This window comes from Eufriesea mexicana, unplaced genomic scaffold (assembly GCF_001483705.2).
Source record: "Eufriesea mexicana isolate 0111107269 unplaced genomic scaffold, ASM148370v2 scaffold2977, whole genome shotgun sequence".
Taxonomy (NCBI): Eukaryota; Metazoa; Arthropoda; class Insecta; order Hymenoptera; family Apidae; genus Eufriesea; species Eufriesea mexicana.
Window position 1 is genome coordinate 532,806 of NW_016911052.1, and position 16,857 is coordinate 549,662.

At 28.3% G+C, this 16,857-nt stretch overlaps 1 protein-coding gene across 6 annotated transcripts; it reads left to right on the forward strand.

The window, feature by feature from the left end:
* Positions 1-1,725: 1,725 nt before the first annotated feature.
* LOC108550807 (mucin-1) lies at positions 1,726-16,595 on the forward strand. Of its 6 annotated transcripts, XM_017904674.1 has the most exons (21): positions 1,726-1,860; positions 7,380-7,516; positions 7,939-7,996; positions 8,281-8,351; positions 9,076-9,252; positions 9,825-9,923; positions 11,295-11,393; positions 11,752-11,850; positions 12,687-12,785; positions 12,857-12,955; positions 13,166-13,264; positions 13,363-13,461; positions 13,588-13,686; positions 13,785-13,883; positions 14,023-14,121; positions 14,228-14,329; positions 14,773-14,871; positions 14,983-15,081; positions 15,161-15,265; positions 15,763-16,022; positions 16,463-16,595. In XM_017904674.1, exons 2-21 carry the CDS (start codon positions 7,408-7,410, stop codon positions 16,544-16,546), a joined length of 2,154 nt encoding a protein of 717 aa, XP_017760163.1. In that variant the 5' UTR covers positions 1,726-1,860; positions 7,380-7,407; the 3' UTR covers positions 16,547-16,595. The 6 variants fall into 6 exon arrangements, with proteins under 6 accessions (XP_017760163.1, XP_017760165.1, XP_017760166.1 ...); XM_017904676.1 differs by lacking the exon at positions 13,588-13,686; XM_017904677.1 differs by lacking the exon at positions 14,228-14,329 and having other exon boundaries at positions 16,463-16,593.
* The last annotated feature ends 262 nt before the right edge of the window (positions 16,596-16,857 follow it).

Genomic DNA, 16,857 nt, shown 5'->3' on the forward strand with positions numbered 1-16,857 from the left:
TCTGTCATATAGAAGACTAACTTGTAAGAACAGCTTTTGCTGACCAGTTCTGTGCATCGTGATGTCAGCGTGGCTATGGAGAGGGGAACGATCAAGTATCAGGCAGTATTCATAGTCGTTCTGCTTCTAACAACAGAGAATGTATATTTCTCGTCTCTTGACGCATTAATTGAATGTAATATTCTGAATAAGCGTTGAAATATTTGTGAAAACATAATATGGTGATAATTACACCTAAATGGTTCAGTACGGAATTTAATTATGATTTCTACTACCAATACAGATTTTATAAAATATAAGCAATATGAAAATTGGTTGTTGTTAATATATTTAATATAAGGTAATTCATAATAATTGAATATCATAAATAGAGAAAATAATAAATTGGATGATCAAGCGTGATAAAATGAAATTATTTCAAAAGTTATACGCTATGTAAACGTGTCATTACTAATTTAAGAATTATTTCACACAATCGGAATGTTGAATTTTTTAATTTATAAATAAGGAAAAAATTATATGTTAAAGAAATTGGTTCTGTTTATTTCAGTCCCTCTATAAGGATTTCCTTACTTAATGCAGAAAATAATCCAACATTATTTATTTAAGAAAATAAGATTGCATCCAAATTATAAAATTGTGTTATTAATCAAAGAAAAATATATAAATAATAAATCTATTCCTTCTTGAGAATAATAGACATCGTGATATATTACTTGTTAAGTATATCTAATTGTGATTATGACTTAGACGTGATATACCAAAACAGAATGCCTAATAACACGACCTGTCTATTTCCATTGCAATTAATATATACCATGTCAATCTTTTTTTTTTTAAATTATAAAACGGAAGTTGGTCTTACATTCATTTCTATATGTCGACAATCTTATCAATAACGTGAGCAGCTGGCCCTGTGCTCACAGGATACAAGGTCAAACGAATCGAGGATGAAAACCAAGAACGTTGTTAGGGTGCGTAGGTTGCGAAATCGACTATATCCAATAAAGGAGCCAAGGAGATCCTTTCTATGTAAGTAGATGACATCAAAAACGTTGCTTTCAAAAATATATTTTTCTTCTAATATTTTAGTATTTTTTCTGTAATTATCATGTGTTTTTCCAGGAAACAATTTTTTAAAAGAGAAGAATATTATTTCGTTATAATTTATACTTACGTTTCTTATTAGTATCTTATTTCTTCTTCTCGTACGATACATTCGATAAAAACTTTTACGATATGAATATTTGAAACCTTGAAATATAATATAAATATAATAAAAATGTAAGTCTTCCCTAGATAATATTTATCAATTTTGTAAAAAAATATTTATTCATACTTACGAATTTCATTCTTAAATACATTAAAAATTAATTTTTCTTACTTTTTTACAATTTTCTAACAGTACAAAAACATGATAACTTAAAAAGAACTCAAAGTCCATAACAAAATTAACATTAATATTTTTTTTTTTAAGGTATTACATACGTTACTTCACATTTTTCTAGAAAGAAATAAAAGAAATAAAAGAAATATTCAGTATTCACTGACAAATTCGATTCCAAATTAAGGGACAAAGTTGTTTATCCATAAAGGTTAGCCGCGGTTTGAAGGCGCATGCGCATCGACTGGTTTTAATCGCATCACATTTAACAATCGCATGGTAGGGGTAAAGAAGCACATGCCTCGATAGCGCGACGTTTAATCTTCAGTTGCTCAAGAACATACCTCAAGTGTAGATATCGCGGTAACGAGTTGGTGCTTCTGCTTCTTTAACGAACTTCTGTTATTTTGTTATTGTTCACGGTTCTCTTTGACAACAAACTGTTATTACTTTGTAATACGTTTCGCAAAATTAAGGTAAATAATATCACGTATCTAATCGAGATTTTTAATACGTTACCAGTCGAACCAGTTAGACGTGAAGTTAGCGTTTTTAAAAATATTTCAAAAGAATTTACGAACTATCTTGCGTTATTTCAATACTATCGAAATTATTTATCATGAAAATTTTATAGTATGAAATATGAAAGTGAAATACTACTTTAGTGAATTATGTAAGAAAATGTAAGAAAAGCTGAATTACTGGTGATGTATTAATTAAAATCTGTTTATATTTCTTTACATTTATTAACATGAATTTATAGCGGAAAAATAAATACTGGAAATAGGAATATAATTTTTTAGTAAACGAAGATATTTTTCTCAATGAAATGAAACGTGACGTACATCAACGTCATGTACCTTCACTGATCGTGTACAATGTAAATAGTATCGTAGTATATAAAAGTATGTATGTATTTTTCGCATTATGACGCCTTATGTTTACATTGATAAATTTAACAATTACTGTTATAATTATAGTTATTGAAAAGTATTATTTTACAGTATTATTTTACAGTTGTTTTATTTAAGCAATATTTTATTAAAATTTTCCTATTTAAATAATACATAGAATAAAAAAATCAAATACTCTTATTGTCAAGGTTGGTTCGGCTTCAATTACACTTATGCCGTAAGAGATCTCTACGATGAGTAATTCTGAGTAATTCAGCGTGCTGTAAACAAACATTATGTCATCATCGTGTATTAATGAATTCGCTGACGGCGACGGTACAAAAGGCAAAAATGGCGATTTGTCCCGTAGTATTATTATTATTCCAGAAAATCGATGATTCATGTGAATAAAGTATTGAATTGTGCAATATATAACGATAACATGTAATACTTAAATTGTTAAAGTACTTAGAAATACGCCATCGTTGATAAACAAAATAAACAATTGACTAAAAATAAACACTTTCTTCCTATGACGTTTACGGCGATGATAAGGAAAATGCGAACTAAATGTATATTTCTGAATTTCTATTTCAGTGAAAAATATCGAAGCATATGTATATCTCAAAATATAAAGTATAGTTTTTAAGTGTATTTGCTGTGAATTTACTTTAACGTTGATTTTCTGATAAATTTAGTAATCAAATGTAACGAATTATGATTTTAATTTCTTTCTTATTTTTATTCAAAGATTTTATAACGTTGAAAAAATGTAAAATGATATTTAGTAATACGTGGATTTATGGATTTATTTATAGATTTATTTAATGGGCATTACACTACAAATTTTGCAAAATTATGTTATCTTTATAATATTTTTATAAATTTAACAATTTAAAAAAATAAGGAAATTATATTTTAGTCAGGGCTGAGTTACGTGATTGCTATGTTATGTCTCACGAATGCCTAATAATGTTGTTAGATAATAGAGAAAAAAAATAAAGAATTTCACAATAATTAACTTTAAAGAACATCGCTTTTCTCAAATACATTCCACGAAGAAAGTATAATTTTATTTTTCTAAATCAGAAATTCAAATGGGACTTTTATATAGAAAGGTACTTTCGCAAATTTGGGTTATGATTCGTATCACAATATCGGAAGAAATTAATTCTTAGTTACATTTGACTCGTTTGTGTCTATCAAAAGCATCAACGAAATTTTCAAACTGTTCTCAAAAAGCAATCTTACTACAAAATACTATACAAGAAAGTATGGAGAAAAATAGCTTCGTATGCTTCCGTGACTATTACAGGTTTGTCGATCTGTCCGCTACTTTCTCTGTGTGCTGAAGCGAGACGTTTCGAAATGGTTGAGTCCTTCTATGTTTTAAACAATGGTGAATGATCTAATGAAACGCGTGCACATTCGTATGTAAACGAAAGGATTTGTGTACGTGGATGAAAAAATTCGTAGCGTTTCTTCGGCCGAATACGGAGATGAAAGTTTCTCGTCAGAGATATAAATATAGTCAAAGAGGAAGCTAACACTTCGTGTAACCAAAACAAGAATCACGAATTGCTTGCGAGTAAATATATATATATATGTACATACGCAGATGAAGTCTTGACCTCTTATGGGGATGAGTTATACGTCCCAGATACTTCCGATGTTTAGAGAAAAATTATAATTACGATTTAAAAAATTGTGAGAAGAAGACGGAATTAATGTTATGGTTCGTGACTAATTAGGAATATAAGTTATGGCAATACTAATTAATAACAAATGTTTTCTAATATTTATATTTGATATATTCTATTCTGAATATTAATCTTATTCTTTATTAATCGAAAATAACGTTGTATTATGTTTATAGATAAAATTTAGATAAAGATCAGATCCTTTTTCCTGTATCCTATTTTCTGAAGCCTACCATACTTAGTGAGATCACACTTTAATATATGTAATGTGACTGATCAACAGTTCCTCGTGTTTGCCATATTGGGCAAATTCGATTGAATTCTCGATAATTATGAAAACATCTCGTATACCTTCGAGACGTAACTCGGTCACGTGACCTGTAACACTTTTTGTGTTCGTCATATAAGTAGAAATTCATAGTCAGCTTGACCCTTCTCAAGGAATGACCAATATTTAATTTTTCTTGTGAGATTACATCATACAGCGATATTAGTTATTACTTGTTCCTGGTAATAACTAGGTAATAATAACTTATAATTTTATTCAATCGGTTTGAAAAAAAAAATAAAAATAAATAAGGTAAATTTTAATTTAGATATCTTACTTAAAAAAAAGAGAAAAGAGTTGAAAGAAAACAGTGCAGTTTTAACGAAAAATTACACAACAGTATGAATTTTATCAACGTATAAATTTCGTATAAACTCTATTGCCGTCTCTTACGAGTAAAAATAAAACAAAAATATCGTAGAAATGTAGACCTTTATATACTTTATATACTTTCGAAAAATGAATACTTAGTGCAATTTTGAAAAATGAGAAATACGTGTCTTATTACTTCTTCATATTTTTCTTAAGATGAATTTTTATGCTTAAAACTTGTTTCAGATTTTTAAAAAATATTCAGGGTATATCTTTTGTCATTGTTTCCTTTTTTCCTTTTTCTTTTCTTCTGTCTTTTCTTACTTTCTTACCGTATCACTCATTTCTTTGCATTTTCTATCTTTTTTCTTTCTTCTTTTATTTCTCATATTTATCATTTCCCCTGCTTCTAATTCTTTTTTCTTCTCACAAAAATGAAACACAAGTAATACATTTTTTAAAATTAAAGAACCTTCTGTTTAGGAAATGAAATACTGCCAAATCGAGAAAGATCTTCATTAACCATAAAAGACACAACGATATTTTGTATTCTTGGGAAAAGAATAACAGGTTATATTAATTTCCATAATCCAGATCAACTCGGACATCGTACCACTTACAACTATTAGAATGCTATTGATATACGTGTATGTATCAGCAAAGTACTATAAGTGGGTCATGAGTCATCTGTTTGACCTGTATTTGTTTGGCTTATTTGAACGTTGTACATTTTGTGATATTCATGTTTTATTCAGTCCAATGTCGAATGGTGGGCGATTCTGGATACCCACCATGGACATATTCTTATATGGTTGTTCGTGAGTCGTTTCTTTCGTGGCCCGTCTTTCGAGGTCGTGTTCATTGCACAATTCCAAAGGAATCTCCACGGTTATCTATAATCGTTCAGTACGTTTTTCTGCACATTATCGTGACATTGAACGAGCAAACGACGGTATAACGCGTCTTTATGATTTGTGGGTGTTTTTTTGGTTAATTAAGAATCAATCGAAAAATTATAAGTAGCCGTGATTGAATAAGGCTGTAATCATGGTCATAAATCAAACATCATGTTAGTAGGTAATGGGAGCCCAATAGAGGAAAATATTATAGTAGCGTGCTACTATGGTGGGAAAAAGGAAAGGAGACCAGTTCCGATATAATACGTCCTCGAAACATTTATTTCTGATATTTCCAAGGTTTTTGGAAATATTTAATCATCATGATCTATGATATTCGTTGCATGTAACACGCTATTTGGCACTATCGTATTGCACTATTTACATACATCTTGATATTTAAAGATTCGTATTTAAAATCTATATATTTAAATCTTTATATTTTTCAAATAAAAAGTCAATTAATACTATTTATTACAGTCGAAGACTAAGAAGGAAAAGTTGAATATGAAATTTATTAAACTACCACGAATCGTAATAAATCTTGTAGCGAATATTTTTTAATAGATTATACATATATTACATACTCATCGCCACAATTAAGGGATCAAGAAATTATCGTGGAAAAATTCTCGATTTCTGAACTGCTGCTACTTCGCGAAGAAACCATCGTACGACGATTTACTATCGAGTGTACTATGGTTTTCAAGAAGTCCTGCATTGTGGAACGCTTAAAAAAATTTCAGAATATATTTATCCCTTCATATGCACCCTGCACTTAGGACGATAAGGTAGGAGAGAAAGCTTGGTAGAAATTATCAGGCCTCTGGGACGATTCTAGTGGGATAAAATCAAGGGGGTTTAGCAGTGATCAATGCCACTGCTACTGAGTACGTAGGTCCCGGGAAAGAAACCGCAAGAGTCCCTGGAGGACCACGATGGTCCCAGTATCGGGGTAATGGATAGGAAAGGAAAGGAAAACAGATACATGGATCGCATTCACACTCTAATCATGCACTATAAGCAACATGCACGAGAAACGCATCCGATTACAAAAAAGGAACACTGCACGATTATGCACCTACAGTGTTCAGAGGAATACGTCCCGAGATCAGAGATTTATAATTGGGACAATGAGAAACACTTACGAGAATGACGCAGTCTGTCAGTATCCATTTAGCTGTAAGCGGAGGGTCTATTGTTATTGCATATATATGTGTATTTTGCGCAGTAAGGTAGCACACGGTAAGGGGCTAGAAGTTTAGGAAGTTACCGTAAAATAAGATCTTGCTAGATTGAAAGAGTAGTATTAATTCGAGATTGCTTATAGCTGTTTATACAATATATTAAACAATATAATTAAGAAATTATATTATTAAAAAGTATTTGACACACAGATCTTCGAACTGCTGTGACTTCATAAAGAAACATTGCATAACAATCAACTTTAGCTCGTTTTAAAGCTTGAAGTCTCTACTTTAACGTATAGATACTAAAAATAGTTTCTCGAAATATTATATACTAAAAATAAATAAATAAATGAAATAAATTATTAAAAATTTTAAGTAAATAAATAAATAAATGAAACAAATTATTCTAAATTTATATCTAAAAACAAATTTATTTGTAAAATTGATAAGGAGAAACTTAGAAACGACTTAAATATATATTTGAAATTTATAAAATACAAAAATAAGGTATATATATATGTGATATCAGCTGAAAAATCACGTCACTGTGCGCCAGTTTTTAAATTTCCTTAATTTTTTTTATTTTTCCTTCTTCCTAATTTTTTAAAATTATCAAGAAATATGCTTCAATAATTAATAGAATATTAAAAGCTATCATTGTTCGTTTCTTTTTTAGGAAAAAGTAAGTGTGCATTATTGAAAATATGGGTGGCATGACACAAAGACCGTGGACACCAACAAAGAGACGAGGTCCCATCGCTGCAGAGTATAGTAGCCCAGGTCCTGCTTGTGTAACATTACCGCCATTAATCGGTAATTACTATATAAATATATTATCTATTCAAAAATGTAATGCACGCCAAATAATTGGTTCCCTTCAGCTGCTTAATTTAAAAAGATAGTCATGCAGATATCTGCAATAATTATCTGGAGAAAAAAGTTCGTAGTACATATATTTCGCCTCCACCCTGTCCATCTAGAAAGTATTTTTAATTATACTTCACTAACTATGCGAAATGCAAGAAAATGTTTTAAGTCAGTATTGTTAAGCTTGATGAGAGTTACTTAAAAAACAAAAAATTAATGTTACACCATTTAAAAAGTACGTAAATTTTTAGATGTCAAGCAGTATACTTCAAATATTTAATACACTCGTATAATTGGCCCTCTTTAACCATCTATACATCTTATCCTTCTTTTATTAAGAAAATTCTAAACACAAGTTGAACTTTTAGGAAAAACTGCACCCGACTCGAAACGAGGCAGAGCACCAGCTTTTTCATTTGGAAGCCGGTACGATATGTAGATTCATTTATAAATTTGATCGAGAATAATGACACAATTATAATACGAAATATAAATTATGCATTTATTTCTATTACTAAAACTTCGTAAATATAAAATTAGTAAATACAACAAATATTTACATAGTATCCTTTATGTCTTGATATACTAATTAGAAAAATATGAATTTTGACAAAGTAAAATCTAGAAACTCATATGAATAAGAGCATAAACATAATTCAGGGTATAAATATATCCAATTGTTATTAAGATAATTGTAATCTCATTTCTAGACATGCGACAAAGAATGGCAGTCCTGGTCCGGGTCCTGGTCAATACAATGTTTTCGGTCTCAGTGCCAAAGGCAAGATAATTTATTCATTTGTTAAATCTAAATTTGTAATGCTGGATTCGTGTGAACTTTTTATTAACTTATAACTTGAGAAAAATGTCAAATAAGATACTTTTTATACTAATTTCTTTCTATTATGTTTGTATTAGCTGTTTATCTTTGTTTGTCAAAGAAGTTCTACATATAAATTGAAAAGCAATTTGCATCGTTGATTTGATAGTAATAACAATTTTAATAGTAATCTAAAATTTGAGTTACTACGTAGTCGGGACAATAACGATGTGCAAGCACGAAACGAATAGTCTGGACATCGTCATTCCGTGTTCAAATGAAGTATCGATCAAACTTCAGAGCAGTTATGTTCCATAAGAATGTACTCTTTTTAATGTGCATTATTCACGAAATTCCTTTGCTTTTTCCTAATAATCACTTCTTCTCGAAGCTTATTATATTGTACGTTGTTCGTGTTTTCTATTTTATAATAATCTTAATTAAATTGAATGAATTTTAAAAACATTACGAATGTAATTACTATTTAAAAAGAATATAAAATGATCGAATTTCCTTTAGCGAGATTAAAAGAATTTGATTAATTTTATAGAGAAAAATTCTCTATACGTAATAAAATATTTTATATTACTTTTCAAAGTAAACTTCTTGTTTCTCTTTTTATCTTTGCCGGTACACTTAAAGAATTATTGATAAAATATGTTAAATTTTGTTCTCGTGTGCACAGGAAAAGAAGCAGTACCAGCATCATCGTTACATGGCCGCGTGAAATCTATGAAACAGGAAGTAACACCAGCGCCTGGCGATTATAATCCAGAGAAAGCCGAAAAAATTATTCTGGACAGTTCGCCAAAATATTCATTCGGCATCAAAACTCAAACTGAGAAGATCAGTTCTACTCCTGGTGAGTATGAGTCATCTATATATATCGTAACAAGGCAGATATAAGGAAAATGAATTTTAAATTAGAAAAATTAGAATTATTTTCCCGACTTAGTAACAAATAAATTATAATAATCATAAAATAGAGAATATACCACCTGAAATGATTGAAAATATATGTGTAAGAAAATGCAAAAGCTCTTTCTACATTTCTTATTTAAAATACAATTATTAACTGTTATTATGGATGAAAAGAATCATATCTTTTCACTTCAAAGTTACTTTAAAATCATTCCATATTTGTTTAAATACTGCAACATCGATTTATTTTTAAATATCGTAAAAGTTCCAAAAAATATATAAAATAACAAATCATTTGTTATATGAATTATGATATTGTTCACGTAAATATTCTTTTTTGATTTTAAACTAGTTTAACGTAATAGTTCAATAAATTCTTTTCTTTAAATAATGTAAAATCTCGCGATGGAAATATTCTTGCATATTTCATCATTTATGGCCTTTATGTTATATTTTTTTTAAATATCTTCATTTTTATGATAAATTTCAACCATAATCCCATCTTAACCGTAGCGCCGAATGACTATTGCACCGAAAAAGTGAATCTCGACAAAACCCCTGAGTACAGTTTCGGCTTGAAATCTGTACTGGACAAACAGATCGATATTCCTGGTAATTAAGTACATCACAGCAATAAACTTTGCATCTACCTGACTCTCTATCTTTACAAACACTAATTAAACAATAACCAATTAGTTAATCGATTTTCCATATTTTTCAAAAAATAAAATTTGTCTTGCTAATTTAACAAAGTATACATGATATTAAGAATATACAGAATATGCAGGTTAATCAAAGAGCTGGCAGTGAAGAGTGACAAAAAAGCTCTTTTTATTTAAGAAACATATCTTCGATCTTGTCTGATTTCTTATTAACAAAATTTTAAAAATACAAATTTTTTACGCCTGTCGAAGAGCAACCCGCCATGTATCGCTCTATTTCTTTAGAATTTCATCCCAAAAAAATTAATCTAAACTACACAAATTTATATTGATATGATCATTTCATCATCTTGCTCTATCCTAGACTTGATTAACCTGTATTTCGAAAATATCTTATACACCTATCATTGCTATAATTTAATACAATTAAATCGGTATTCGGGTAATTAAACATACTTTCCGAATATACACTACTAATTTTGCAAAATGATATATATCGATTATTTGAAACATTCCAAATACTATTAGCGTAAAAAGTTGGTAATAAAAGTAAAGTTATTTTAAGACACGAATGACACGTATTTTTAGTCATAAATGAATAAATCACGCGTTTTATTTTATAATAAAATGATTAAAAGCTACGGTCATTATGCGAAAAAAATGATTTCTTAGCAAGAATCGATGCTGTGCTGAACAACCGTCCGTTGGTTGTACCAATCGCCTAGAGAGGAGAATTCTGGGCAAGCACAAATATAGCTACCTCTTGAAGAATAAACGTTGTACAATGTTTAGGTATTGCATCTTAGACCATATTTTTAAACGACAATTTTCTCTCGCTTTATATTTTATTATATAACAGAGTCACGTAATTTTAGATCATTTTGCAACTCTCCTATTCAAATTTTTCTTTGTAAATTATTGTTGTACTTTTTATAAGTAGATTGGAGCAAATGAACATGGCGCTTGTTATGTATGTATTTAATAATTGCATTGCATGTGTAGTAACTTGCACTTGTAATATTTTATTAATATTCTGTTATAAAATCATTTATAATTTAGACAATTTTTAGACATAAATTGCATAGCAAAGAATTACTGTATCTTTTTGCAATTATTTAAAAAAATTATTGACATTTTATAACTCTTATAAGAAGTTTAAAGGTATTATGTGGTGAAGTAAATTTTTCTTTTCTTGTCATATTATTATTTCCTTATTGGTTTTATCATTCATTTCGCTAGAAAGAAGTACAAATAATTGAATTTAAATATGTTATTTTTATTTACGGTAAAATTAATAAATATTGTTTTGTTTTAATATCAGCACCTGGAACTTATTGTCCGGAAAAGGTAAGGTTGGACAATACACCACAGTTCAGTTTCGGTCTGAGACCTCCCCTCGAAAAGCCAAGCGACACCCCAGGTAATTATTAAAAACTCTTAATTAAAATTGTATAAGTTGAACTTTTGTTATCGACATATTTGACAAACATAAAATATCATAAACTTTTACAAAATATGTAGAATATAAAATAAAGAAATATATATTTATTGATATTCGTACTATATAAACACGTTTCATGTATTTACATTATACCTTTTTATTCATGTATAGTACTACATTTATTTGTAGAAGTAATAAATGTTCTTTTAAAGTAGTAACTTGTTATAAACTGTTAGTAAACTAGACTGATAAAATGATAAAATATTTTTGTAAAAATATGTATAATCGCAAACGAGATATACCCCCACCATCGATACATGTCGACTTACTTTTATAGCACCTGGTACGTATAGTCCTGAAAAGGTAAACCTGGACAAAGGTCCTCAATACAGTCTCACTGGAAAAGGTCGAGAGGAAAAACCTGACAACACCCCTGGTACGCAAATCGTTCCATGTTGTTACATTACTTTAGTAATAAAACAGTACCATTTACGAAAATATTAAAACGTTAATAATTAACAATGACTAGTAAGCTGAATCAGAAAATCTGATTCATGATAGACGAATGTTCAATACGATATATAAAATAATATTTCTTTCTCAATTAATCAAAAAATATAAATCTTAGTGATGAAAATGTTATGTACGTTATGGAAATGATTCTTATTTTTAGATGTTAAAAAATTATTTAATCACTCACAATATATGTGCTTGTGATTACGAAAGTAACCTGTCATACAAGTTTCGTGTTCGAAATATTTAAAATTTCGCGTTTCAAATATTTTACAAATTAAAAAAATTAATTACAGAAAAGCTACGAACTCAATTTAATGAATCAAGTCTTTGTTATTTTGTCAAAAATAGTTTTATCTTGTTTTAATGTAAATAAATACAACACAAAATAAGCGATAAAATTATTTATTTCATATCATTGACTTACATCACTTTCATAATTATGGACACATTCTATTTTTCGATTGAAGTTAAATATTTTAACTATTATTTTTGTATTGAAATAATTCTGAAAAGCGGGAAAGAAGAGTTTGATCATTAAAAAATAAGAATTACCCCATTAATTAACATGTAATAAATACTATATGATATACTAATCAAACTATCTGAAGTCACCAAACATTAAATAACATGTTCATCTTAGAGAATTTAATTTCAAATAAAAAATTTAATAAACATAATTTATTTTGGAATGATTGATTATTTTCAAACAATCTATAATAACTATTTTTACATAATTGAATAAAAAATTATTCTTAGCGCCAGGTACGTATAGTCCAGAGAAAGTGAAATTGGATACGACGCCGCAATTTTCTTTTGGACTGAAAACACCTCTCGAAAAAACAGACACCACTCCAGGTAATTGCATGAAGAAAAAGTTGTACTGTTTTGTATTGCAATTATTATATCAACACGCACCCTTCTTACAGCTCCTGGTACTTACAGTCCTGAAAAAGTTAATTTGGATAAGGGTCCCCAATTTAGTTTAAGTGGAAAACTTTCTTATGACAAACTAGATAATACTCCAGGTTTGTAATTAGCAAATTTAATTTAAAAGTATATATATATTTTTTATATTAATTGAAATTTTTTACTAAAAATTAAGAATTTCTAAAATTATTAAAATTAAAAATTTTATTAAATTAAGCATTGTGCTGAAGAAACAGTGATATTTTTAGATTAATTTTGCTTCTTTTGTATTTATTTACGTATGTAAATAAAAAAAAATCAATTTTTAGCACCAGGAACTTATGCTCCTGAGAAAATAAATCTTGATAAAGCACCGCAGTATAGTTTTGGATTAAGAACATATCTTGATAAACCAAACACTAATCCAGGTAAAATATTATAACCATTTTATTTATTATTATTTATTATTTATCAATAGACAGATTTATCAAAAGATTACTTGATTACTCCCATTATTTCTCTATAGCACCTGGAGATTACTGTCCAGAAAAGGTGAATTTGAGTAAAGGACCAGAATATAGTTTAACTGGTAAAGGGCCTTCTGAAAAACCAATTGATACCCCTGGTTAGTATAGTTAGTTTTTTCTTATTTTGCATTTACTTAATTTGTTATTTTATTATTTAGTTATAATTTTTAACATTAAATTTTTTCTAGATTAAATTTGTAACTTAATAATTTTTTCTATAATAGCACCTGGAACATACAGTCCTGAAAAAATAAATTTAAATAAAGGTCCACAATATAGTTTGTATGGAAAAGGAATCTTAGAAAAACCAAATGATAATCCAGGTCAACTTCTCTTTCTTTATAATTTTCTTGATTCGATTTATTATTTAATTTATTATTCTTTTAGATTAATGTCCTCTTGTATTTACTTTTTCTAATAGCACCAGGAACATATAGTCCTGAAAAAATAAATTTGGACATAGGTCCTCAATTCAGTTTATCTGGTAAAGGATTACCAGAAAAATATAATGACAATCCAGGTGAATAAAATAAAAAAATCAATATTTTTATTTTTTCTACATGAAAAAATTAAAATGAAAGTAGAAATGTTACTTGTTTATACTTGTTATTATATTAACTTATAATAAAAAGATTTAAGTATTCTGCTTATTATCGCAGCACCTGGAGCATACTGTCCTGAGAAGGTAAATTTAGATAGAGGGCCCCAATATAGTTTATCAGGAAAAGGAATACCAGAAAAGCTTAATGATAATCCAGGTGAATATTTCTTAGAATATTGCTGAAGCTTTTTATTTCGAAAATTCAATTGGTTTAGGTTTCAACATTTTAGAAACAACTATTAATGTTTTAATTGCTTTGGTAGGCCCTGCTGACTACTATCCAGAGAAAATAATAAATTTGGAACATAAACCTTATTTCAGTTTTGGTAATAGAAAATTTTTGGATAGACCTAGGTATACACCAGGTAATGGTGTCGATTAACGAATTATTAAAAATAATTATTGTAAAGTTACTAATCTAACACTCTTAATACTCTAAAACTTATGTTTTTCATATATATTGCTGAAATTTTTGTTGTAAGCATACTAAAGCTTTTGCTATTTTTTTTTTATTCTTCTATGCATAACTTTGTAACTGCTTTATAATTGAAATTTATTTCAATACATTAATTTAACATGTTTGTTTTAAAGCTATAAATTTTTCATAAATTTCATCTACCATTTCAAATTTTATAAACTGCAGATAAGAAAGATATTGATAAAAATTGTAATTATAAAATTAATTCAAATGTTTTTTTCAATTACACATATATTACAATGCTACAAGTTACAACAACTATACCAAGAAATATATTTTTATCGTTTCATTTAATGTTTTATTTAAGTATTTCTTTTTAAAATTTTATAGCACCTGGCACTTATTCCCCAGAAAAGGTCAATTTAGATAAGTCACCACAATACTCATTTGGTTTAAAATCATCTGCTGAGAAAATTAGCAATGTACCTGGTGAGCAACATTTAAAGCAATGTTCAAACTATTATTTTTTTAAACGTAAAATTTATAAAATTTTTATAATAATGCATAAAAATCATTCATTTTGATAAATTGAAAATCCAGCTCCAGGAAGTTACCACCCTGAAAAGGTAAATTTAACTAAATCACCCCAATATAGTTTTGGAATTAAGCCTGAAATACATGAAATGGATTCTATACCAGGTATGACAATTTTTTAAAATATACCACATTTGGTTTTATTTTATGTATTTGTTGAATAGATTTAATATTTTATTTAAAGGTCCAGGTGAATACAGTCCTGAAAAAGCTATGCTTTTATTGGAAAGAGCAATGCGATTTACTTTTGGTCTTAGAACAAGTATAAATAGACCAAATGATATTCCAGGTAAATTTATAGGATTCTTTTCCTTATTTCTGCCTTATTGTTTCTTCTTTTTTCTTTAACCTTTTTATCGTATACAATTTCCTTAAGCATCAGAACTATACCCATCGCCTTAACACGCCGGCGTGTACCACCGGTGGTTCACACTCAGGTCCCTTATCGGGCGGCGTGTACCACCGGTGGCTCACGCTCCAGTCTTCAAGCAATGCATGAATACGCGCGCCGCCCCACAGTGAGAAACACAAAAATCAGTGCCGGCGTGAACGTGTTAAATATGCTATATATATATTTACAGTATATCTTTGTATAAAGGATATATTATTAAAAAATGTCTATTTTTTAATTTCAAAATTAATTTCATTAATTATTATATAATCATTTCTGTAATAATATTTGATCATAATTTACAATTAGGAAAAAATTTGAATTCTATAATTTAACATAGATAAAATTATTATATCAGTTATAAATTTTTCATTGCTATCTTTGTTCTGTGATAGCACCAAATGTTTACAACATTCCTTCTGCCATTGGTGGAACTAAAGAAGGAAATAAAAAAACAGCACCGGCTTACTCAATCTCGGGTAGACAGAAAATTTCTATGGATGATCGTATTTTAGTTCCTGGACCTGGGACATATGAAGTTGTTAAACCAGATGCAGTTAGAGTGAAAAGTCCTGCTTATAGCATAAGTGCCCGCTATCAACTGCCTGATGATCATTCACAGATTCCAGGACCTGGAGCTCATTGCCCAGAAAAAGTATTTTCTATTTTTTTTTAATGTACTAAAACATTAAAGAATATAAAAGTTTCAGAATTTTTTAAATAGATTTCACATGAATAAATTATATAATTATAGTTTGGGAGTATCAAAGACCTAAAATTACGGGTATTTAATGCTTATTCTGAATGGGGATTCCGAAAATATCTCCCACTATATCAGTATACTGCAAATTTTTATGCTTAACTTAATAATGTAAATAACACATGTAATATATTATTAATAATATATAAAGTTCGTATATATTAAAGAAAATTTCAAAAATTCGCAGTATTCTTATATTGGAAAATATTTTTGTAATCTTAACTTAATCTCTGAAATAGTTCTCGGTATAATTTGAAATTTTTAAATTCATACATATCTTTAATACTTAGTATAGTTATTAATATTTGTATAGTGGTACAAACTACCTTTTACAGGTAATTCTTGACATTCCTCCAGCACATTCATTTGGCATTAGACATTCACCATATATATGCAACCTGAAGGACGTCGTTTATTAATATAAAAACCTATCGTAACTCGTTTTTCTGTCATTACTTTACCTCAAGAAAGTAAATTGTATACAATTTATATAACAATATTTTATTGTGAAATACCAATTTTTCGCTTAAGCAAGTTATTTCTTAACGCTTTGCGAAAGTGACTAGAAAATATCGTTTAAAATATAATTTAAATATTGGTGCTGCTAACTATTCAAATATGTTGTAAAAAAAAAACATAATAGTATTTCTAAATAAGAAAATATTATATTTAACAATTTCATTTATTCCATAAATTGTAGTAATAATCTAAATATAAATACTGATCACAT